Raw genomic sequence first — 25,872 nt, 5'->3', positions numbered from 1 at the left:
ACTTAAAAGGTTGTGTGGCACCACTGGAAAGGCAAAACCATCTGAAAATGTTTCAGCCTCGGCTTTTCCTCACTCCTGGTCTGGTTTGGCCAAGGCAGGATTTGGGATTCTTGCAGAAAATCGCTTTGTGGGGGATAGATTTAGAAAATAAAATAGAAGTTCTCTGCTGTTTTCATGGGCTGGGCCAGCACCAAGGTGAGGGCTGTGGTGACACTGCTGAAGGATGGGGACATCCAGAGGGACATGGGGAGTCAGGAAATGGGAATCTCACGAGGTTTAACAAGGCCAAGTGCAGCACCTGAGGTGGGACAACCCCTGGGATCAATCCAGGCTGGGATGAGCAGAGGGAGCAGCCCTGGGAGAGCTGGAGCTGCTCAGAGAGCCCAGAGGAGCCCCAGGATGAGCAGAGGGATGGAGCAGCTCTGCTGGGAGGAAAGGCTGGCACAGCTGGGATTGTTCAGCCTGCACAGGAGAAGCTTTGGGCTGAGCTCAGGGTGGCCTTGCAGGGCCTGAAGGAGCTGCAGGAAACCTGGAGAGAGACAATTCCCAAGGGCTGCAGGGACAGCACACAGGGAATGGAGTGACAGTGGGGTTGGATGGGATCTTGGGAATCAGGAATTGTTCCCTGGGAGGGGCTGGGATGGAATTGCCAGAGCAGATCCTGTCCATGGATCCCTGGGATGTTCAGTTCCAGGTTGGACACTGGGGACAGTGGGAGGTGTCCCTGCCATGGATCTGGGTGAGTTTTAAGGTCCCTTCCAACTCAAACCATTCCATAATTCTGTGATTTCCTGTTTCTGCATCCCTCCTGACAGCCTCATTTCCCATCCAGCAAACTCTCCCATTTGCCTTTTTGAGGTGCTGTTCCTGTGCCAGGCAGCCCCTCTGGGCTCATTTCTCTCAGATTGTTCCCCTGAAGAGTCTCTCACACACAGAGGTCTGAGCCTCTCCAACACAAGCCAGGCATTTGAAATGACTTTATAAATCTCAATACTTTAATTTGACCTTACCTTGAGCACAGCACATGCCCTCCAAAAGAAAAGACATAAAGGAAATCTCCAGCCTCATTTAACAGCTTATCCTGATGTTAAACGTTGTTAAAGTTATGGTTTATTTATTTTTTCTTTCTTTTTATTTTTTTTTTTAAATCTGCTTAATCACTAGGACCATTTGTTCTTGTTCAGTGACAAACTCTCCCAGTGCTCCAGGTTTAGCTGGAGCCTCTCCTCACTATTCTTTTTGCTCAGCTAAGCAGATCCAGCCCTGAAAACATCTCAGGAGTGTTGTTTTTTTGGTTTTTTTTTCTCTTAAAGCTGCTAAAGTGGTTTCATACCTGGTCCAAAGCTCTCCCCAAGAGAATGTTCATCTAAAAACAGCACAAGTTTAATTTTTCCTGTTGGCTTTTAAAAAGATATATATAACTTTTTAATATTTGCTGGTGTTTTTATCAACAGCATCCAAGGAATTCGCCATTTACAATCCCTATTTCCAGGTGCATTGGCTGAAAATATCTCGTGACTTTGGCTCTTAAAGCAAAATGTTTGCAGCAGCAGGTTCAGAGTGGATTTTAGAAATAAAAAATCCATGGAAAGAGGGGTCAGGCATTGGAATGAGCTGCCCAGGCAGGTGGTGGGGTCACTGTCACTGTCCCTGAAGTGGCCCTTGGGGACAGGGTTTTGGGTGCTGCTGGGGGATCTTAAGGGTCTCTTCCCACCTTGATAATTCTGGGATTCTGTGATGTTTGGTCTTTCTCCTTTTAGTTAGAACCAATGATTTTATATTTTATTTTATTTTATTTTATTTTATTTTAAAAATTAAATTAAATTAAATTTTTTTAAATTTTATTTTATTTTTATTTAATTGTATATTTTTAAATTAAATTTAGTTTAATTAAAAATTATTTTATTTCATTTTATTTTTAAAATTTAATTCAATTTAATTTTTTAAAATTTTATTTTATTTATGTTTTATTTTATATTTTTAAATTAAATTAAATTAAATTTTTAATTTTTAATTTTATTTATATTTTATTTATATTTTATTTTATTTTATTATATTTTATTTTATATTTTTTAATTTAATTTAATTTTTAAAATTTCTATTTTATTTTAATTTTATTTTATTTTATATTTTTAATTTAATTTAATTTAATTTAATTTTTAAAATTTTTATGTTATTTATATTTTATTTATATTTTATTTTATTTTATATTTTAAAATTTAATTTAATTTAATTTTTTTAAATTTTATTTTATTTATATTTTATTTTATATTTTTAAATTAAATTAAATTAAATTTTAAAAAAAATTATTTTATTTTATTTTATTTTTTAAAATTTAATTTATTTTAATTTAATTTAATTTTATTTTTATTTTATTTTATATTTTAAAATTTAATTTAATTTAATTTAATTTTTAAAATTTTATTTTATTTATATTTTATTTATATTTTATTTTAATTTTTTTCTCCTGGCCAGCTCCGTTTCCCTTGCCAAACACGGATTTTTTTGAGGCACTGAGAGCCTCTCCGGGGGAAGCCCCGGAGGTTTCCCGGTGCCGCTAGATGGTGGTGTCCGTGCTGGGAACATTTCCTGGCTCTGCTCCAGCAGCACTCAGCCCTGCAGCTTTTCCTGCTGAAATCATCAGCGTTAATCACCCTCACTTAGAGCCACCGATCGGCCCCAAACACTGCGGGAAAATCCATTTTCCTCTGCCTCGCCACCTCTGCCAGCCAGAGCAGCTGTGGCCATCCCTTCTGTGCAGGGAGAGAGGATGAACAATTAAACCCGCAGATCAGGGAGATCCGGGTTTATTTATTTGGTTTTTCTGACGTCTGTGGCTGAATTAAACTTAGAATTTTAAGCTCTTGGGGCAGAGAGGTCCTTCACCTCTGGAGCCTTGCTGAGATGATCTGAGCTGACCTTTAGCCCCAATTAATCACATAAAATATAATTAATAACGCCTTTTCCCCTGCGAATGTGACAAATTGCAATAACCAGCTGTGCCATTAGCAGCAGAGGGCAGTGAATATTTCCCAGGGGTTTTCTTACAGGCTGCAGTGACAGGAATTCACTGCTGGCAGGTTTTGTTCTGCATTTTTAACATTCTTTGGAACAGCAGATTTCCATTGGGATTCCTCAGGTGGAATTTCTGCAGAGAATCCAGAGATGCTCCTCAGAGAGAAAAGTGTCACCAGCCCTGGCATCAAAGAATTTGGTTAAAAATTGATTTAATTTGGCTGGATTTAGCATTGAACACCTTGGGCTTGCTCAGAGAAGTTAATTTTCTTTTAAAAAAAACATTTGTTATGTCACTTAGCACAAGTGAGCACAAAAACATCCTGTATTTTGCTTATCCCTCTGAAAAAAACTAAAATGTTTCCAAACTGATCAGAGAGTCTGAAGGAGTTTGGTGGGGGATGTTTGGAGAGGTGTGAATGTCACAATAATTTAATTTAATAATTTAATAATTTCATAAAAATCCTCTGAAGCTCCTTCTCGGGCCTTCCCCTGGAAGGTGCCACCATGTATATATATAAATAAATATATAAATATAAGCACAATATTATATAAAATATTTTATATAGATACAGGCGGATATACAATTAAATATTAAAAATATAATAAACATGAAATAAAAATATTTATCTGTCTCGACTTTGGTCAGACTGACCAGCAGAACACCAAGGGTGGATCAGCTTGTCCTCAAAGCAGAGAAAAGAATTACAACACACACAGTGGCGATTTTCAGCTGACGTGGAATTCTGTGAGCGAGGAATTTTTATATTCATCTGGTATTTTTATATAAATATTTGGTATTTATATTACAGACCAGGTTGCTCCAAGCTCCACCCAAGCTGGCCTTGAACACTTCCAGGGATGGGACGTGGAGTTCATGTTTTTCTATCTCTGGCAATAACATAGCACTATATATACACTAATTTATGTATATACAGTATATTATTATATGTAGTATATTTTATATTTATTGTATACACTGTATGTTATATATATTCCTACACATTGTTACATAAAGCACCTTTTTATATCCAATCTACCGTGTATTAGATATATACCACATAGACATACAGAATATTGTGCACAGGATATATTTATATATCGTATATTACATATAATGTATAAAACTAGTGTACATACAGCACATAGGGCATATACATGGTGTATTATAGACGGCACATTTTCAACTATAGTACATTATACATAGTAAGTGCGAGTATTACATATCAATATATACTACACATACAGCACAGATGGTACATAGAGTATATTTTTTATTTATATATATATATACAGTTTATTTTGCCGTATTCCCTCACGGCGCTGCCCTCACCCAAGATGGCGGCCGCGGCCTCACCCCCCACCTGTTGCCGCGGCGGCTCCTGATTGGCTGACACGGCGCGGGGGGGGCGCGGCGGCGGCTCCTGATTGGCTGCTGCGGGGCGGGGGCGAAGGAAACAAGATGGCGGGCGGGGGGTGGGAGAAGCCGCCTCAACGACGTCGCCGCAGCCGCCTCCGCTCGCCTCCGGCCATGGAGGAGCCGCCGCTCCAGCAGCCGCCGCCGCCGCCCGGGGAGGACGGCGAGGAGGAAGGGGAAGAGGAGGAGGAGGAGACGGACGCGGAGTGGAGCTTTGTTGACCGAGAGATGGAGGCGGTAGCGCTGCGGGACCTACCCAGCGCCACCATCGCCTGCAACCTGGACCCGCGCGTCTTCCAGGACGGCCCGTGCCGGGTGAGCCGGGCCGGGAGCCGGGAGGGGGGCGCGGGGTGCGGGGCCGGGGCTGTCGCGGTTCTGTGGGGCCGCCTCCGCTCTCGGGAGGTGTCGGGGGGATGAGGGGGCGAGGCTGTGGCTGCGCGTCCCCGCCCGCCCCTCCGTGCTGCCGGGAGCCGGAACCGGGAGCTCCGTCCCGGGCCGGGGTGAGCGGAGCCCGGGGATGGAGCCGGGCCCTGCTCCAGGAACAGAGGGAACGGCCTCAGGCTGGGCCAGGGCAGGCTCAGGGGGGACAGCAGCAGCAATTTCCCCATGGAAAGGGAGCTCAGGGATTGGCACTGCCCAGGGAGGTTTGCAGTGCCCATCCCTGCAGGTGGCACCTGGAGGTGGCACTCAGGGTGACAAGGTGGCCGTGGGGACAGCTGGGACTGCCTGGGCTGGGAGGGCTTTTCCAGCCCCAGGGATTTGGGATTTTGGGATTTCCAGCACCAAATGCTATTTTACCTTGATTCCGTTGATTGCTGAACCGGTAGCCCAGGGTGAATCTCAGTATAAAGCAGAAGTGAAATAAAATATCCCTGCATCACCTTACCCTGAGCTTTGTGCTTCAGGTTTTGTTTGGTTTTGGTCTTTTTTTCTCTTATTTTTATCATTGGTTTTGCTACCAAACCCTTTCATACTGAAGGAGATGCTTAGTTTTTAAACAGATTTGAGTCAAATGGAATACACATGAAAAATTGGGCAGTAGTAACAAATCAATTCGAGTTTCATAATCTCAGCATAAACTTGTGTTGTCTTCTCCATGGGCAACAACATGTACAGATACTGCATAAATTACATTTCTAAGGTAAAGAATAGGAAAATTGTCTTGAGCTTGAATAAATACCTGTCTCCAGCAGGGAAAGTTTTATAAATAACACAGAATTCCAAAGGAAAGGGAGTGGAGGTGCTTGGAACTTGGTGACCATAAACATGGTAGGTGCACAGTGATCTATAGATGAAAAATCAGTTCGGGTGTCTGGTTACTGATTTTCAGCACTGAAATACATAATTTAGCTTCAGTTAATAAATTTGCAGAGCTGGCAAGAGCTAATCACTCTTTAAAGCTGGAAAGAAATGACTTTTCTAGAAGCACACATGGACTGGCTGCGTTTTTAATTTGTTTTGTTGGCCAAACGTCAGGAAGATGCAGAGAGAGAAAGTGGAACGAGGCCCTGAGGCTGTATCCCAGATTTTGGAGGTGTGAAAGGTGCCCTCAGCATTTGGGTGATTTAAGGAAGACAAAGTTTATATTAAAAATGAGGAAAACACTGCATTATCCCGTGTTATAGCCAATTTTCCAGAGTGTTTGGTGGTTCTGGTGTCCCAGGAAATGCAGTTTTGTCACTCAGATGTGGGAAGTGATGGTGGTCACACTGGAATGTCTCTGTCTGGATCACCTGAGAAAAATTCCAGGATCGTTTTAAAAGGCTGCACTTGGTTAGGGGGTGAATTTTAATTAATTTTCCTCTGTTTGGTGTAGAATGTGCCCAGAAAATTCCAACTGGTGCAGCAAAGGTGTGAAATGTGGTGATGCTGAAGGGATCCTCACATGCAGTGTGTGTTTGTAAATATTCTGAATTTTGGTGTGAGCTGTGGGTTGGTTCTGTTCTGCTTTTCCCAGACTCCTAAAATACCTTTTCTCTAGAGTTAAATGTTTTATTTGCTCCTTCAGTGGGCCCCTTAATAATCCTGGATTGCCCTATTTGAGGAGGGTTGATCCAGTCAAAGGTGAGACAAGACAGCTACTGACAACTGCTTTTATTCTGCCCTTCCCAAATCCTGATTTCTACTGCAAGTACTGCTTGGATATTCCTCCTCCTCCTTTTCAATGTTTTAAAAGTGTTTTTTTTTTTTTTTTTTTTTTTAATTGAGGTGTTGATAATCCCAGTTAAGAAATTTAAATTAAAAACCAGACCTTCCTATCAAGGTAATAATTCTGTTAAATGCCATTTTATTCTCAGCAGAAATGAAAATATTTCATATACCAGTCCAAAATCTTCCAGAGAACACTCTCAAGTTTCCTAAAGCAGAGTTCAGGAGTTCCTTTAAATTCTGTATTTTCCCTTTTTATTGAAGTAATTACCTCAAATAAAAACCTTTTTTCTGATATTCAAGTTGGCAAATTACCTTGGAAGAATTTGGATTTTCTGAGCTTTTACATTGGATCTGCAGCTCTTTGGTGGCTTCAGTGTTGATTGTGTGCTTGAGGAATTGTAATTCTGTCTCCATCCAACACCCAGATGAGTTTTATTTTTAAAACTGTGTTCCTATGTACTCATTTATTTAAAAAAAGGTGTCAGTAGCTAATTTCAAATCGGGTTTTTGTATTTTTCCAGCCTCCTCATGTGATATTCCATTTTTAAGAGCTGTTTTATGTCAGTGGAGGAGACTCAGGGTTTTTTTTATGGAATTTATGCTGTCAAATCCAAGCACTTCCCTGGCTCCTGTTTTCCCAAGGGATGTGCCACACTTCCCTGCTGCATTTCCCAGCTAGGAGAGATTTTTTGATAGAGACTTAGAAATTCCTTAAATGCCTTGAAAATATTTCTGAGATTTGGAGGTGATGGAGCCTCCATCCCTGGGAGTGTTGGGATGTGGCACTTTAGGTGTTTAAAGATAATATTTTAGACCAATTTCTATATTTTAGATCATATTTTTTTCCTATTTCCATAATAGTTCTGCTGGGAAAGTCACTTCCACCCTTAATAATTCCATGATAATTACCTTAATCTGCTAATTTTTGCAAAGTAATGAATGTAGCAGCAAGCTCTCCATAATTAACAATAACTTATATTCATAGAGGAACTGAGAGCAGGCTGTTCTGTCATGGGAACAGTTTTTTTTCTGGGAAAACTTTGCTGGAAAACTGAATTATTCAAGAAATTCAGCTTGCTGGAAGTGCACTCAGGGTTGGAGCTGAGCCTGTGTCCTCACACAACCCCCAGAACTGGCTGGGAAACAATTTCTGCAATTATTTATTTAAAAAATAAAATAGAAATTTTCTATTTGTGCTCCAAGGTGAGTTGTGTAACCCAGGAAAAGCAGAGCTGCAGGTGAGCTGAGTTCTGGCAATTCCAGCTCCCAAAATTCCCAAAAAAATCTTCTTTTCCTTCAGCTTTGTGTGGTTTCAGTGCAGAAAAGGCTTTTGTGAGCTCAGCTGAAAATCAAGCTGTTAAAGGAGCCTTGCTTTTAGACGTTTTTAATTGCCTTGCTGAAATAATCATGAGGTGGATTTGGGGCTTTGGAAGTACTTAAAGAATTACTTCTGCTCTGCAGGAAGTTCAGCAGATTTCTCAGGAGTATTTGCAAAACTTCCTTTCCAAATAATCTGCATTTTCTGCTGATCTCTTCCACATGCCTGCTAATCCTTTTCCTTCACCTTTTTAAAGCCTGTTAGATCACATTTAAAAAGAAAACATTTCATAAGTGGATTTCCAAAAAGATGTGTGTTTTATGGGGTTTTGTGACCACAGCTCTGGTTTTGGCAAAATACTCCCTAGTGGGGATGTAAAACATAATTATTGGTACCTGCATGAATTTTTGAAGTTTTTCATTCTTTCTCTGCCAAAAAAAAAAAAGTTTTTGTGACAGTGTTTATAGTTTTTAATGCTTTTGCTTTCCAAATAAAGCTCAGGGTTAAAGTTCAAAATCACATCTCAGTAATCTGGATTTATTTTGGACACTAAAACCATTACAAAACAATTAGAAACCTTCCCTTGTGGAAATATTTAGTTAAGTAGAAGTATTTTGAGCAGCTTGGACCTTCTGCAGGTCTCCAAAAGAATTATTTGTGTGAAAAATCCTCTCATTGAAATCCTCAGAGTGGGCTGAGCAGTCAGTGCTTCAAACAAAGCAAATACTTTTAGTGGTAGAAATCAAACAGAAATATATTTATATTTATATTTATATTTATATTTATATTTATATTTATATTTATATTTATATTTATATTTATATTTATATTTATATTTATATTTTTTATTTATATTTTTATTTATATTTATATTTCCTGCTGCACAAGAGTTGTTGGGTGCCTTAAAAATATCTCAGCCTAGAAAAGCAGTGTTGTAGAATTGTCCTGAATGTTGGAGTATTAACAAAAACGATTTTCCACAGCATCCAGTGCTCCAATCATTAGCCCAAAATCTGGGAAAAAGATCCCACCTGAGGTCTGAGCAGCCAGGATGAGGAATTTTATCTTCCTGGAGAATGGAAATTTGGGAAAGCATTGGTGAAATCCCTGGGAACACCAAATCTGCATCACAGATTTTCATTTTTTTCCTTTTTGTAGGAGAAAATGGAGCTTTATTCCCAGGATCATTGTCCATTCATTAATTAAAAATATGAAAATAAGTGCAGTGTTTTAGAGGTGAGACTGCCTTGAAACTCAGCCCAAACACCCCTCAATATATGAAATAATTAAATAATTATTAATATCAGCACTGACTGAACTGTCCCATGCAGAATAAAAAATTATAAAGTCTTTGTAGCACCCAAAGTTTAATTCTGTGACAGTTTATTGCTAAGTAGTTTATTCAAAAGTTTATTCAAGTTTCAATAAGCAGTGTTTATGAATTTATAAATAATTTTGGTTATTAATAAAACTTTACTTGGTGTCATAACTGCAGGTCAGGAGAGCTGCAAATGAGGGAAATAACTTTAAAAAATGGATGCAAATTAATTTATTTCCATAAACCAGAAATTCCAGTGGAGTCTGGGGCTTGTTCTTATGTGTGAAAACAAAATCCTGGGATGGTTTGGGTTGGAAGGGACCCCTGGGTGGGTTTGGTTTCATTTTGGGGTTTGTTAATGCTATTTAAACACTTTCCTCAGTGGCCATTTGGGGTCATTTTCATTGGGGTTTTATCTCTTATTCTAACCAGGTATTTTTTTCCCTCATAAAATACAAAATATGCTGTGAATGACTGAAATATGGGCTGTGTTCACTGAAACTGAACACAGAGATAACCAGAATTAATTTCATTAATTGAAATGATTACAGTCATTGATTACTGACCCCACTCACAATAGCAGAGCTGTCAATACTCAGGAAATTTCTTTATTAAAATGCAACTTCCCTCTGCCCTGGGCAGGTTTTCAGAGGGTCACAAGTGAAGAACTGGATTTGATTTTGCTTTTTGAGGTTTTTTCTGGAGTTATTTTGGTTATTGAGCTGAGAGTCCAGAGCTCAGGATTTGGATTTGAGGTTTTTTTTGCTGCTGAAATTCAAAAGGCAGCAGGAAAATGGAGACAGCACCTCAATTTCCAGTGGTGTGGGAGTGGCAGCTGTGTGAGTTCAGGACTTGTTGATAAATTGATTTATTCATAATGTCTGTATCAAAAAATCAAAATAAACCCCATAAATGTAAGGTTTTGACTTTTAGGTGCAGCCAAGTAAACCAAAATCACTTTATTTTCTTACATGGACTGCAAACCATTCTGGAAACTTCCCTGAAGGTTTGATTTCAGAACAAGTGGCTGTTTGTATGGAGGCCTCTTAAAATTCAGGCTGTTTTCCAAGAAGGACTGGCTGAAAGCAGGGGAATTGTTCTTTTTTTTTCCTGGAGATGCTGTTTCCTTTCTCTGAAGGTAGGAAGCTGAGCTGGTGAAGTTCCAGAAAGCCAAGCTGCATTGTTGTAATAAATGGATTTTTTTCCCCCTATTTATATATTTTTTTAGCTATTCATAATCCTTGTAGTTAAACAAAACACTTCTGTGCACTTGTAGTTAAAATATCCTCTTCCTTTCTGATAACCCAACAAGTCAGATAATATTAAATACCTTAAGAGCAACACCCATCTCTGATTATTTTAGTGTGGAATTGTTGATGATTACTGAAAGCTGCAGTGGGAATATATCCATTACTGTGGGGGAAAAAAGGTGAAATAAGAATGAAAATGTCCATTGCTGTGGAGAAAGAGGGTGAAATAAGAATGAAAATGTCCATTACTATGGGGAAACAGGGTGAAATAAGAATGAAAAAGAGGATGAAATAAGAACTGAAATGTCCATTTCTTGCAGGTTATGATGTTAAATAGTAAGAAAAGTTTCTTGTGGCAGGCAGAACTTGTGGAGGGGAATCAGTGGCTGTTCCTGGGGGTGTTTGCCCAGCCCCTGGGGTGTGTGGACATTCCTGTGCAGGATTCATTGGGCCAGATCCCATCCAGCATTGCCTGGCTCATGGAAACTCTGATGAAAGGCTTGAATTTTCCTGAGGCTCCAGGGTGAAGCAGCTGCAGTGGAAAGTATGAACAGCTCCTGCCTTGGGGTTGTGCAAGTACAGAAAAATCAGCTCAGAGCAGGTGGGGTCAGCAGGGCTCTCTGAACCCCACTAAAAACACCCCACCCCATCAAACTTCCACAGCTGTGGGGTCTTCTCCCCTTGGAAAGGCTCAGAATCTCTGTCAGGTACAGAACAGCTTCAAACACATTTTTGGAAGTCTTTTTCTGGGATCTATCCCAACATAAAAACTCCAGAAGTGCAGGGATTCTTCCCAGGAGAGGTTGTTCCTTAATGCCAGAGTGGAATTCTGCTTTTACCCACTGCTCTGCAGTGATGTTTGCATCTCCCCTGCTGGAAAAGGGCAAAAATCAGTCATTGCTATAGCAGAAGCTACCAGGAGATGCACGACTGTGTTGGCTTTCAACCCAAAAACACTGCCTGGAATATTCAGGGATTTAAAAATGTTTGCAAGAATTATTTTCTAATGCTGACTTCTTTTGCCCCTTTAGTCAGGGTGGTTCTTGCCGTATGAACAAATACATAAATAAATTAATAAAATCCATCCTCAAAGCTCTGTTGTTGTGTGCCTTAAAAGCTTTAAATGCCACTGTGCTGCTGGTGTGTCACTAATTAATGTCTGAGATAATTGCAGTGTATCAGGCATTACCATCAACAGAAATGCAGGGGGTTTGGGATAAATTCCAGACTCTTCTGTGGCTCCTTTTATTGTTTTATCAAGGCCAGGTTGGACAGGGCTTGGAGCACCTGGGATAGGGGAATGGGGTTGGAATTAGATGATCTTTAGTAGTGTTTTTAAAATGCTTTTGAAATTTCCAGGTGCACTTGAATTGTTCTTTGAAATGCAGCAATTTCTTGTAATTGCTTTGGGTTTTTTCCTACCCTCCCAGAACATTCTTAGGAAATATTTTTGAAGTTTATCTTCCATTCTTCCTTTTTTGACTGCAGTGGAAAATGTCATTCTTTAAAGATGACAGAAATACCAGCTTGTGTGATTTTCCAAAGCCTCCTCTGTTAATATTTTTAATTTCCTTTTGTTTTCCCCTTAGTCACAGAGGATGTGTCAGAAGATGAACGTGTAACTTCAGCTTGCCTGGGATGATATCTTTAATATTTGACTTAAACAAATCCTGCTGTCATGTTAGAAGGAGCTAGAAACTAAACCAACCCAAACACCTGCTGTTCTCATCCTTATCTTTGCTCTTCCTCAAGTCATAGTTCTGGCACAATCCAGCTGCATTTTTCATGATAATAAATTGGTCATTACAGAAGTGTTTTTCATCCTACTCCCATCAGGATTTTGGTCATGTCTTCACTCAGTGGGACAGTTCTTGTACCTGTCACAGCTGGAAAAAACACCGTAAAAAATTAGAAAAATACCCTGCCAGGGAACAATTCCTGCCCAAAATCCATCCAGCCCTGCCCTGCTCCACCTTCAGGCCATTCCCTGTCCCTCCCTCCCTTGTGCAATATTGGACTTTGGTTTAATGAAGATAATTTTAATGATTCTCTGGTAGATTCTTGTGGAGTCATCAATGCAGGAAGAAAATGAAGAGTGAATCCAGCCCCACTGTGCTCTGCAGGGCAGGGGTGAGGAGGAGTTGCTGTGACACAGCTGGCACTGCCCTGCTGCTATTTAGGGACCTCTTTGGGCTGGGAAGCAAATGCTGCCAGTGGGGGCTATTTTTGAAAGGTGTTTAATTCTCACTGTTCATCAGCTCCTGAGTTATTTGTGGCAGATCCATCCTTTTCAGTGCCTTGGTGAGCAATGATGCTTTAAAAGGTAAAATCTAAAGAAAAAAAGCTTTAAAATCCTTGGTTCTAGGAGGAGCAGATGGAATGATGTGAATGAGTTGTTGATCACTTAAATTGGAAAGCAGAGTTACTTAAATCTTCCTTCTGTGTCACCCAGTCTGGGACTAAACCTGCTTTAAACTCCCCCAGTTCAGGTGCTGATGGTTTAATCATCATTGCTGGGAGAGCAGTTCCATCTTCATTTTATCCTTAAAAACTGCCCAAGGATAAACTCCCAGCCCAAGGGAGAGGATCCTGTGAAAGCTGAGTGACAGGAGAACAAAATCCAACTGCAGCCTGACAGACCAGGAGGGTTTGGGGAAAACAGCTACATCAATAAATCCAAACACAAGCAATCACCACGAGCAAAGAAGTGCTGAAAGATTTTAATGAGTCAACCTAACCAGGTCAGCCTGAGAGTTAATAATCTTTATTTTTTAAATCACCAAATTCACTAATGAGCAGAGAGCTCTGACTGTATTTGCTTCATGTATTTGCAAATGATTGTTTAATTTCTGTTTCCCCCAGTTCTTTCAGTCTCCCTTTGTTGCTGCCTGTCCTGATTAGGAGTTAATACTCTGATTTGAAGACTCTCTAATTTAGCATTTCAATCTTGCTGTTACAGTGAGGTTGCAGAAGGTGGAACTGCAAATGCTGTTTTAAGCTCTTTTTTTGCTCTGCTGGGCAGGCTGGAAATATCAGGTGTAATTTTGAGTTGGTTTTAGAGACAATCAAGGTAGAGGCTGTTGGATCAGGTGACTTTGATAAGTGACTGGTTTGTGGTGGTTAAAATATAAAATACAGTGTTTGTGAAACTCTGCCTTCTAAAAGGGACTCTTACCATGGCCAGGCTGTTTTTATGGAGATCACTTGAGCACACTGATGTGCTTTCCTCCTAATCCAGCTCCTGCAATAAAACACTGCAAGCTTTTAGAGGAGTAGTTCAATCCCAGCCCAGTTCATCTGGAAAGAATGGTAAGGCTCAGCTGGGCACACAGCACAGTCCTGTCAGTGTTTGCTGAAAGGCTGAGCACACAACTGAAGCTTTTCCTTTCGCTGGGATGTTGTTGCAGGAGCTTAATGAGGCTCCTCAGAAATCCCTTGGAGAGTGGCACCAACTGCAAACACACCAGGAATAGCTCAGGCAGTGCCCTGGTGGGAGCTTTCTGCCCTCCCTGGGGAAAAGGAGCTGGGGGATTTTCCAAAACAGGGGTTGGGGGCTGGAAATTTTCACACATTCTAAAGCAGCCCAGGGAGGAGCTGGAGCTGCTCAGAGAGCCCAGAGGAGCCCCAGGATGAGCAGAGGGATGGAGCAGCTCTGCTGGGAGGAAAGGCTGGCACAGCTGGGATTGTTCAGCCTGCACAGGAGAAGCTTTGGGCTGAGCTCAGGGTGGCCTTGCAGGGCCTGAAGGAGCTGCAGGAAACCTGGAGAGAGACAATTCCCAAGGGCTGCAGGGACAGCACACAGGGAATGGCTTCACTGTGGGGTTGGATGGGATCTTGGGAATCAGGAATTGTTCCCTGGGAGGGGCTGGGATGGAATTGCCAGAGCAGATCCTGTCCATGGATCCCTGGAATGTTCAGTTCCAGGTTGGACACTGGGACATTGGGAGGTGTCCCTGCCATGGCAGGGGTGGAGCAAGGTGATCTTTGATATCCCATCCCAAACATGATTCTGTGATTCATTCCAAGTTCAAAACCTGTTTCCAGTGTTGTAAAATGTTCCAAGTGCAGGTTAAAAATAAATCTGAGGTGATAACATACTTGGATGGAATCCTTAAGGTTTCACAGAATCTCAGACTGCTTTGGGTTGGAATTACCCCAAATCCCACCCAGTGCCACCCCACCATGGCAGGGACACCTCCCACTGTCCCAGCCCCAATGTCCAACCTGGAACTGAACATTCCAGGGATCCAGGGGCAGCCCCAGCTGCTCTGGGCACTGAGAGCTGAACTTGTTTCCTGCAGCAGCCCAGGTATAAACAGTGTGGAAAATGTCCCAAGGAGCTTTGGCATTCCCACAGCTGATCTGCATGGCAATCAAAGGGAAGTTCCCTCTCATTTCTTGGGGAAAGGGGAGGGGAGGAGGGGCTGGGAGCTGCTTTGAGGATTGATTTCAGCAGCACCCTCCAGACTCAGCTGGATCAGAGGCTGAGCAGGACTTGGAGCAGGTCTGAGTTGGTCTCACTGCTGTGTTGGGTTTAAGTGACACCTGAGGAGTTTTAGGAACCAGTCAGGCAGGGAGTCTCAGAGAACTTATAATTATTTCACTGTACCTCAGGAAAAAAATCTTCTTTGTATCGTTGTGACTTCCAAGAAAAGTTTCCAACATTTCCAAAAGCAAGTGGTGGTTTTTTTTTCCAAGAAAAAAGTAAAATTCAGTAAGTGATACAAGTATTCAGGGAGGCTCTTTCTAAATAATATATTTTCCTTTAATAATTTATTAATATTAATTAAATAGAAATATTTTCTTTAATATTAACATTTAATAGTTCCTGAAATGTTTCTCTTTAAATAAAAGTAAAATAATAGAAAGAAGCACCTGGTTTTTAGGCTTCTAAGGCTGAAATACTAGGAAATCAGGATATGCAGGGAATAGGGTGGAAGCTATTTATAAATTTAGTTTTTCTAAATCAGAGTTGCTAGAATGAAGTTATCAAAGTGCTGTTTTGTCTCTAAAGAGGCACAAAGATTCCCAGTTAGATGCAGCCCAGGAGAACATCCTACTTTCCATACCTTGCAGACTTTGAGAAATGTTTTCCAGGAAAGCTGAGTACAGCCATGAATCACTTCTGGAAAACCCAGTGGAAGGAATTAGTCAAAGAAATGCTGCAGTGGCCACTCCCGGCCTGTCAGGAAATGGGACAGCTTTGCATCATTTCATTCAAACCATGGCACATCCATTTTCAAAAGCTCTCATGAACAGAGCAAGCTAAAAGTTGTTCATTGACTTTCTAAAAATGCTCATTTTGAAATCAGTATGGCATTTAATATCAGCCAAATTGGCTTTTTATGAATCTCCCTTTTCTCTGAATTTCCCTTTTCTCCCTGGATTCTCCTGCTGGGGGGGAACTGGCAGTGGATGGTGTCTTCACAGGCAGTAAATTGGCCAAATATTTCCTGATTGATAATGAATTCATTATTCTGTGTTATCAGTAATGTAATTGTCAACTCAGATTCCTGCAAGTGTGGGAACTCCCATGGTTTTCCCACTCCTTCCCATGGTTTTAACATGATCTGTGTTCATTTTTCTGGTGTTAAAGGGATAAAACAAACCAGAAATGCCACAAAGAAAGTGGGGAGGGTGAGGGATTGCAGCTTCCAGTGTTGTTGGAGTGAATCCTGAGGGAATTTTGTGGATCCAAATGTCTGGGGCAGCTCCTGGGCTTTGGAAAGGAATTGCTTTGGAAAGAGCTGCTTCTATCCTGTCAGTTCTGAAGCTGAATATTGAATTCCTGACAAATCCCATTTTCTGCAGCTCCCACTTGCTTGCCAAGAGCTGCCGCTGCAGAGGAAGTTGGGTTGTGTTTGGGTTTTTCTTAACAGGTTTTTTGGTTTGTTGTGTGTTGGGTTTGGTGGCAGTGGTTTCTTTTCCTGTGGGAGCAGCTCATGCATGGATATATTCTGGTTTAAACCAGCCAGGGCAGGGGGAATTGGTTGAATTTTTGTTATTAATAAATGAAAGCTGCTGCCTGTGTTTTGTGTTCAGCTGTTCTGAACTGCCCTGCTCAGTTCCTGCTGCTTGGGGAAGAGGGCAAAGTAAAGGAATGGTGCTTAAACACCTTTAATTTCCTGGGAGAGTGGATGGGGCCTCACTTTGAGCTGAATCCTCCTGAAGACATTTAAAAAGTGAATTCTCAGCCATTCAGGATCCCCCAGAGCTGAGCACTCCCCTCCAGAACCAAGCTTGCACCTCTCCATCTGATGGAATTTTTATTTCTCCACCATTTGTGTCACTTCCCAGTGCTCAGAGAGCCACTGGACTTCTTCCTGTCACTTTTGGCCTTTGGTTCTTAAAACCTGAATCCTGCATCCTCTGCCAAATACACTTTTCATTTCTCCATGTCCTTTAACCCTTTTTCCCAGTGGAAATTTTCTAAGAGGCTCCAGACATTCCAACCTTTGCTCTGTGATGATTTGGGGAAATGTCTCTCAAGAAAACTTGGAGAAATCTCTTTAAGGGACATTTTCCTTTTCTGAAGGAGCTCTTTCAAAGGCAAACTCAATGCCTTCATTTCCAGATTATTCCTGAAAGGATTGAGTTGTGTCCTGTGTGAGTGTGGGCTCCCAGTAGAGAATGCTCCTAGAAATTCCCAAATTTCATCCTGCTCTTTGTTTTCTGCTCCTCACAAATTCCCAAACTTCATCCTGCTTTTTGTTTTCTGCTCCTCAGAAATTCCCAAACTTCATCCTGCTCTTTGTTTTCTGCTCCTCAGAAATTCCCAAACTTTATCCTGCTCTTTGTTTTCTGCTCCTCAGAAATTCCCAAACTTTATCCTGCTTTTTGTTTTCTGCTCCTCAGAAATTCCCAGACTTCATCCTGCTCTTCAGGAATTTCTGAGGAGCAGAAAACAAATTTCATCCTGCTCTTTGTTTTCTGCTCCTCAGAAATTCCCAAACTTTATCCTGCTCTTTGTTTTCTGCTCCTCAGAAATTCCCAAACTTTATCCTGCTCTTTGTTTTCTGCTCCTCAGAAATTCCCAAACTTTATCCTGCTCGTTGTTTTCTGCTCCTCAGAAACACCAATTTTTGAACAAAGCAGATTTCTGGATTTTCTTTAGAGCAGGTTTGGTTGAAAATCCTGGATGGCACTGGTGTTGGGATGTTTTTCCAAATGGAATAAATCTTTTTTTAGATGAATAGAAAAATAATCTCCATTAAATACTGTCTGAAATGTTGATTTCCTTTTCAGTACCCAAATGAGGGAAAATCATCATTAATTTATTCTGGGTCATTTGAGTGTATTCCCAGCAGGAGTGGAATATTCCAAGATTACATTTTGGAATATATTTGCCACATTCAAAAGTTTTCTAAATGAGGCTGGTGATTACTCAGCTAGTCTGTAGTGGAATTTCCAAATGCCCACTTTTGTGTTCCCACTCAGTGAACAGGAATTCAGTGTTTAATGCTTGGAAATGGAAGTGTAAATCACAGATTTTTCCAAGGATGGAAGAAGCACACTAGAGGTATTTATTTTTCAGATGGTTGACTGGAAAACTGTGCCCCATGGAATTTGTAAATGGCCCTTGTGTGACAGAGCACAACTCTGGATGTTTTATTTGAATATATTTAGATCTCCTAATGCAAAAATGACACCAGTTCATACATTTGAAGTCTTCAGGAAAAACAGCTCCTTCTTGGCACTGCAGTTGGAATTTGCATTAAAAAATCATCAGGGGGTTATTTGAATTTTTTTTTTTTTAATTCTTCAGTGGAGTGGCTGCAGTTTGTGTGGCAAGTCTGGAATTGGCTTCTCAGGAGCCTCCCTGAATCCAGAGGTGCTGCCCAGTGCCATGGGCAGAACTGGGGGTCCCTGAGCAGCTGCTGGAAGGACACACAGCTCCAGGGATAAATTAGGAATTAATTGGAGTGAGAGAGGATGCCAGAGCTCCAGGACTGCACTGCCAGGAGTGCCCAGGCTGGGTCTGTGCAAGGCCAGGGCTTGGATCAGTGATCCAATATTCCAATATTCTTCTTTAGTCTCATTTTGAAATGATAGAATGATAGCAACAGATGCAGGGAACCTTCTGGAAGATTTTCTTTCTTCTGTCCCAGGAAGAGCTGTTGAATTAAGATGCAGAAAATTAAGAAGTGAAATGGGGGCAAGCCTGGGTTGGCAATTCACAGCCCTGGAATAGGTGAGAATTTAAAGTGAAGGAGGAAGAAATGAGGTTGGGGCTTTCAGGAAGTTTTTACAACAGTTGGTGGTGACAGGACAAGGGGTGATGGCTTCAAAGTGATGGAGGGAAGATTTAGATTGGAATGAGGAAAAAAATCCTTCCCTGTGAGGGTGGGGAGGGTGCCCAGAGCAGCTGGGGCTGCCCCTGGATCCCTGGAAGTGTCCAGGGCCAGCTTGGAGCACTTGGGACAGTGGGAGGTGTCCCTGCCATGGCTGGGTGGGCTCTGGGTGGGCTCTGAGGTCCCTCCCAACCCAAACCAGTCTGGGATTAAATGATAAACAAAATTCTCTCTCAGGTTTTGGAGATCCCCTGAGGAAAAGCTGCTTGTTCCAAACTCTTCTCCCCAGCTTTGTTTGCTGCACAGCAATCAGACTTGTTCCTTCAGCTCTGTCAGCAGGGAGCAGCTCTGGGAGGGTTGGATCAGCTGGATCCCAGCAGGGAGGGGGAGCAGTTCAGGGAATGACTCTTGTGGATTATCCTGTAAGGCTGCACCAAATTCCCAAAAACATCTGGAACATCTGAGAGGCAGCCTTGGGAGCAGGGACCACTGAGACACTGCTGGGGGAAGGTGGCATTTGGCTGTTAGGGGGGAGTGAATGCAGGGTGGCTTTGAGGAGTGGGAATTCTCCATCTCTGCAGGATTTGAGGCTTTCCAGTAGGAGAGTGAGGTGAGCTAAGAGGGGAAAACTGCCCTGGCCCAGCCTGAGGCCGTTCCCTCTCCTCCTGTCCCTGTTCCTGGAGCAGAGCCCGACCCCCCCTCCCTGCCCCTCCTGGCAGGGACTTGTGCAGAGCCACAAGGTCCCCCCTGAGCCTCCTTTTCTCCAGGCTCAGCCCCTTCCCAGCTCCCTCAGCCCCTTCCCAGCTCCGTTCCCTGCCCTGGACACGCTCCAGCCCCTTTGACTTTCAGACCAGATTTGGAAATGAAGCCTTGGTTGCTCAGAGAAAAGTAGTTGGGATTCTTTAATTGCTTTACATGAACCTTTAATATGCACTGATTGACTCTTGATTGAGATGTTGAGTAGGGAATACAGACAGGCTGACACAGATTCATTCCTTTTACTGACCTTTTATTTTTTTTTCCTCCTTCATTACCTGGAATGTACCAAGTGAGATAAAAATATCTTGACTTCTTTGGTCTTCTCAGAAAAGTTTGAGTGAAGATGGAATTGTATTAAACTAAAATTTCCACCTGCCTTTTGGTGCTGCTGTGATGATCAGTGTGTGTGTCTCATCAAGCCAGGGAGCCAAAGAAACATTTTTTTCCTCAAGGAATATTTAAAAGCCTGGGATGCTGACATCAGGCTCTTACTCTACCATGATAAAGTGGATATATATTTTGAAGGCATCATGTGTAATACATACTGTAATCATGAAATGGCTTGGATTGGGCCTTAAATCCCACCCAGAGCCACCCCAGCATGGCAGGGACACCTCCCACTGTCCCAGCTGCTCCAGCCCCAGTGTCCAACCTGGAACTGAACATTCCAGGGATCCAGGGGCAGCCACAGCTGCTCTGGGCACCCTGTGCCAGCCCTGCCCACCCTGCCAGGGAACAATTCCTGCCCCATATCCCACCCAGCCCTGCCCACCCTGCCAGGGAACAATTCCTGCCCAAGATCCCACCCAGCCCTGCCCACCCTGCCAGGGAACAATTCCTGCCCCAGATCCCACCCAGCCCTGCCCCCTGGCACTGGGAGCCATTCCCTGGGTCCTGTCCCTCCATCCCTTGGAACTTTTCTCCCTCCGTCTTTCTTGTAACTCCTTCAAGTCCTGGAATCTGAATCTGGATCCCAGCCTTTTACAGGCAGCTCAGAATTTAACTTCTAAAAGCTCCTGTCCTGGAAGATGGATTGTGTCTTCCTCACTCCTCTTACACATGAGAGCAAAACTGATCTCAGCTTGTTGGCACTGTGTTGTTTTGAATAATGAGCCATGTTTGGCTGCAGTGTTCTGTGTCTGTTCTGTTCTGCTGCTGCTGGAGGGCAGGAATTGGGAAAGGATTTTGCCAGGAGGGGCAGGGAGGGGGAAACAGGGACAGGAGGAGAGGGAGCGGCCTCAGGGCAGGCTCAGGGGGGACAGCAGCAGCAATTTCCCCATGGAAAGGGAGCTCAGGGATTGGCACTGCCCAGGGAGGTTTGCAGTGCCCATCCCTGCAGGTGGCACCTGGAGGTGGCACTCAGGGTGACAAGGTGGCCATGGGGACAGCTGGCACTGCCTGGGCTGGGAGGGATTTTCCAGCCCCAGGGATTTGGGGATTTTGGGATTCCCTGAGCTTTGTTCCTGCCCCTTCCAGCCCCATCCTGTGGCACAGCCTGGCTGTGTCTGTGTGGGAGCCTCCATTCCCCATCCCTCGTGTTTGGGCTGCTCAGGGTTGTTTCCTTGTGGCTCTGTCACCATTTCAGCAGATCTGGGTTAAATTTCTCTGAGATGTGCTCCCAGCTCTGTCCCCTCAGCCCTGGGGATGTGCAGGGCTCCAGCTGTGCTCAGTGTCAGAGCACACAGGACACACTGCAGGAATTCAGGAATCCCAATGCTGGTTTGTGCCCTATTCCCTGCCCCTCTCCCTCTGCTCAGCCTCACTATAAATAACTGTACAGCTCTTCCTCTTCATACCACAGCCACATCTTCATGCACAAGGTGCCTCCTCGAGAAATAATGATCCAAAGCCCTTTTAGCTTCAGGAGTGATGTGTTTGAACATGTCCCTTCTTTCTGTCTTGAATTATTTCATCTTGCAGCTCTACAGATCTGTTAATTACTTTCTGGATTGATTTCTCCCCCCCTTTGAGCTGTTAATTCAAATAAATAACCTTGAAAAGGTCAGAGTGGAGCTGATTTTTCCTTGCTGAAGTGGTAGGAATCTCTCAGGCTTCCTTTATTTCATTGTTACCCAGTGCTTGGGAGAAACCTCTTGTCTTGGGGGCTGCAAGAGCATTTTTAACAAACCACTTCCTTCAATTCTACTGTAAATAGTTTTTTCTCCAGTATGAAAAATGCCCTATTAACCCATTTTGTTTTCAAAGTCCTTGTCCTTTTTTAGTTGCTAACAAATAGAGGTGCTCTTTGGAGAATTTCCACCTCTTCCCCCTTTTTTAGTCTCCATCTGAGGGAAGGATTTATATAGACAGCTATATTTAGAGAAGCCTTCAGCAGGCTGGAGAGGAGTTGTGTGAGGATTTCCTGCCCTTCCCTTCCCAGACTTGGCTTTCCTAGGGTGGCCTGTGCAGGGTTTCTGGACACTGGACTCCTGTCCCTGTCACCTTCTGTCCTCCTCCCTGCCAGAAATAGAAATAAAAATCAACAGCTGGCTGTGGGAATGTTCTTGTTTACTTTTGTTGTGGTTTATTGTCATCTTCAGCTTTTTCTTTTGTCTTTGCCTGTTTATTTTCTCTCACCCCAAGATATCATGGATTAATTATAATATTGCTGGACACTCTTCCTCAGGAATTTCCCTAGGTTTTCAAAAAGCATCTTCTTGAAGGCTGTTTTGATGATCTGAACCCAAATTCTCTCTCTGTGGTGAGGGAATTGTTACTTGGATTGACTTTGCAAGAACTTTCTCCTTCCCTTTTCTAATCTCCCAACCCAATTACTGCAGAAGATGTTTCATAATGTGCTTTTTCTTCTATAAATACCTCACCTGTAGATAATTTTGGAATTAGAGTAAAGCATTTAATGAGTTTAAACAGAAATAAAGTCAGTAGAAATAGGCAGGATTTTTTTTTTTTATAAACTCATTGACATTTATCCCTCTAACTTCAAGTGTAGAAAAGTGTTTGAGTCTTGAGTTTGTATTTGAGTTTTGTGTCTGAAGGTGCAGAATCCTCCTAGAAAATGGGCATTTATTCCTCTGCTTCTGTTTGGAGCAGGAAAAGATTTTCCTGGAGTAGCTGGAGGTCTAAAAGAGGTGACACTGCACCCTCAGTGTTTATTGTCAGCTGAGTTTCTTTGCAGTAAATATCTGTGTTACCATACAAAGCATGCCTGTGCTAATTGTGCTGGATGAGAAGTGTTTCTCACAATCTTTATTTCTGAAAAGATCTCAGAATTGCCCAGTAGTGGAGTTTTAGAAGCATGGACCTGAGAGAGGAACACTGAGCAGAACTGGATGGAGCCCAGCCAGGCCTTTGTGCCTCCAGTTCCATGGATTCAGATCCTGCACAGAGGTTGTGGTTGGTGTGCTGGGCACTGGGGTGAGGTGCTGCAGGGCTGTGAACACTCCCAGGTGTGTTTGCTGTGCCACAGGTGGTGACAGAGCTGCTGCTGCCCCACCCAGCCCCATCCCCTTTTCCATGGACTCACCCTCTGGGCATTCCTTGGCTCATCTGGAAAACCAGTTTGTGGCTTGTGGTGCTGTGCTCTGATTTCTCTGCTGTAAATAATTCTGCACATTCTCCTTGTGCACTTCATCCTGTGATCCCACAGACTCCTGTTCTCATTAACAAATTGGTTTGTGCAGATGATTTCCCTGCTGGAATGGATTTATTTCACTTCTGTCTTTCCTGAGGAGTGCAGGAAATATAATGTGGGATGTGGAGCTTTAAAACACAACTTTTTATAACCACAGAGCAGAAGAAGCTGTCACAGAATTACAGAATGGTTTGAGTTGGAAGGGACCTTAAAGATGATTTAGTTTCACCCTCCTGCATGGCAGGGACACCTCCCACTGTCCCAGTGTCCAACCTGGAACTGAACATTCCAGGGATCCAGGGGCAGCCACAGCTGCTGAAAGGAGACCTGCACAGGATTTCTTTTTGCAACTCTGACAGGATTTCTCATGAAGTAAAATTCCCTGGCACCCCAGTCCTACTTTAGAACATTTTTTCCCCCAGAATCCTGCAGCAGCTGAGCCCTGGCAGCCTGGCATGGCAGCACACCCACTCCTGCCTCTCACTCAGCCCTGTGCATTTTTCCCATGCCAAGCACACCCAGCTCACAAGCACAGGGAGGAGAAGGGAGGCAGAATTATCACCAGTGTTAATGTTAAAAAAATGTGTGGAAAAAATTCTTTACTCAGAGGGCAGTGAGGCCCTGGCACAGGGTGCCCAGAGCTGCTGTGGCTGCCCCTGGATCCCTGGAATGTTCAGTTCCAGGCTGGACATTGGGGACAGTGGGAGGTGTCCCTGCCATGGCTGGGGTGGCACTGGATGGGTTTTGAGTCTAGGAATTCATGATTTTTGTTTCAGGGATTTTATTATTATTCTAGCTCTGGAACCTGTTCATGTGTTGCTGTCTGCTCCTCCCTGGCCCTTGCCAACCCCCAGGAAAATGAAACCAGTGTGATTTTCATTGTAGATAAGTTAGAGATGTTTATCCCAGTCCTGGGGAAGGGCTGAGGCAGGATAATTAACATGAGACAGGAATAGAAGCTGTGTGTTGATAGGAAAAGAGCAGCAGGTCTGGAGTGGGAGTGCAGGGATTACACAGAGCACCTCCAAGGGCAGCTGTAAAACCTGCCAGGGAGGAGAGAGAAAGGACTGGATTGTTCTGATTTATGGCTCTTAGGGGGTCATTTTATTGACTTAGAGAATTCCCAGCATATTTAACTTCACATTCATTTTCCTTCCCTGATTGTTCTCTGTGCTGTTGTAGTTATTGGCACTTTTGGTGACTTACCTTGATTTCTGCTTCTGTGGCCTCACTTGCTTCTCTTCTGTGCCTTACCTCTTCATTGCATGTGGAGATGAAATTGTGGGGCTAATTATGGCATTCAATCATTCTGTGTTCCCAATATTTCATATATTTATTGGATTCTCTGATTGTCCCTCCAGCCCACAAAAATGTTCAAAAAAAGGAGACTCAGGTTTCTGTCCTTGGGCAGTGCTGGAGGATCTGTCAGGTGCTCTTGGTGTTTGGGAGCACTTCAGGTCTTGATTGAGCACCTTGTCTGCAATTTTAGAACTCAACTTGCAGAATCTGAGCCCTGGAATCTGCAGCTGTCAAGGGAAAGGTGAAAGCTGAGGAATAAATCTGACCCTGCACTGCTCTGAGCCCTTTGCTTTCATTCCCAAAGTGCAGCAGCACCATGGATCCATGGAAGGGTCTGAGTGGGAATGGACCTTAAATCCCACCCAGAGCCACCCCAGCCATGGCAGGGACACCTCCCACTGTCCCAGGCTGCTCCAACCTGGAGCTGAACATTCCAGGGATCCAGAGGCAGCCACAGCTGCTCTGGCAATTCCATCCCAGCCCCTCCCAGGGAACAATTCCTAATTCCCAATATCCCATCCAACCCCACAGTGAAGCCATTCCCTGTGTGCTGTCCCTGCAGCCCTTGGGAATTGTCTCTCTCCAGGTTTCCTGCAGCTCCTTCAGGCCCTGCAAGGCCACCCTGAGCTCAGCCCAAAGCTTCTCCTGTGCAGGCTGAACAATCCCAGCTGTGCCAGCCTTTCCTCCCAGCAGAGCTGCTCCATCCCTCTGCTCATCCTGGGGCTGCTCTGGGCTCTCTGAGCAGCTCCAGCTCCTCCCTGCGCTGGTTTTGTCCTTGTTCTGTCACCAGGGAGTCTCAAAGAGAGGACAGGAACAGCAAACACTCAGAAGGGAGATAAGGGAGCAGAAAAGCTGCCCTCTGATAATATCAGAACATCAAATCCAGGACTCCTGAGGTGTTGCAATGTTCCTGTCCCAGCCAAGGTGTTTGCACGTGGGTACCAAACCTTGCAGGAGCTGAGCCTACACTGGGGACATTGCGACATTTCTGTAACTTTGCCTCGTGGTTTGCACATCATCTCAGGGCTCTCCACACAAAGCACTCCAGGGACAGTGGGATTTGGGGCTTTTTCTTTTGAGTTTGGTGTTATTCACTCCTGGTGGTTTATTTTCTACACTGAGAGACCTGGCTGAGCTGGAGGAGGGCAGGGCTGGGTGGGATCTGGGGCAGGAATTGTTCCCTGGCAGGGTGGGCAGGGCTGGGGGGGATCTTGGGCAGGAATTGTTCCCTGGCAGGGTGGGCAGGGCTGGGTGGGATCTTGGGCAGGAATTGTTCCCTGGCAGGGTGGGCAGGGCTGGCTGGCACAGGGTGCCCAGAGCAGCTGTGGCTGCCCCTGGATCCCTGGAATGTTCAGTTCCAGGTTGGACACTGGGGCTGGAGCAGCCTGGGACAGTGGGAGGTGTCCCTGCCATGGCTGGGGTGGCTCTGGATCATTTCATGATTCCATGATTTGGTCCACAA

At 43.5% G+C, this 25,872-nt stretch overlaps 1 protein-coding gene across 1 annotated transcript in view; it reads left to right on the top strand.

The window, feature by feature from the left end:
• Positions 1-4,474: 4,474 nt before the first annotated feature.
• RCAN1 (regulator of calcineurin 1) overlaps positions 4,475-25,872 on the top strand; it is a 35,233-nt gene continuing 13,835 nt past the window's right edge. The window contains exon 1 of the mRNA XM_033052978.1: positions 4,475-4,747. Within this exon, the coding sequence (XP_032908869.1) occupies positions 4,478-4,747 (270 nt within the window). The 5' untranslated portion in view covers positions 4,475-4,477. The remainder of the gene's footprint in view (positions 4,748-25,872) is intronic.

The sequence above is a fragment of the Catharus ustulatus genome, chromosome 2, assembly GCF_009819885.2.
Source record: "Catharus ustulatus isolate bCatUst1 chromosome 2, bCatUst1.pri.v2, whole genome shotgun sequence".
NCBI lineage: Eukaryota > Metazoa > Chordata > Aves > Passeriformes > Turdidae > Catharus > Catharus ustulatus.
This window is presented reverse-complemented; position numbering and strand designations above follow the sequence as displayed.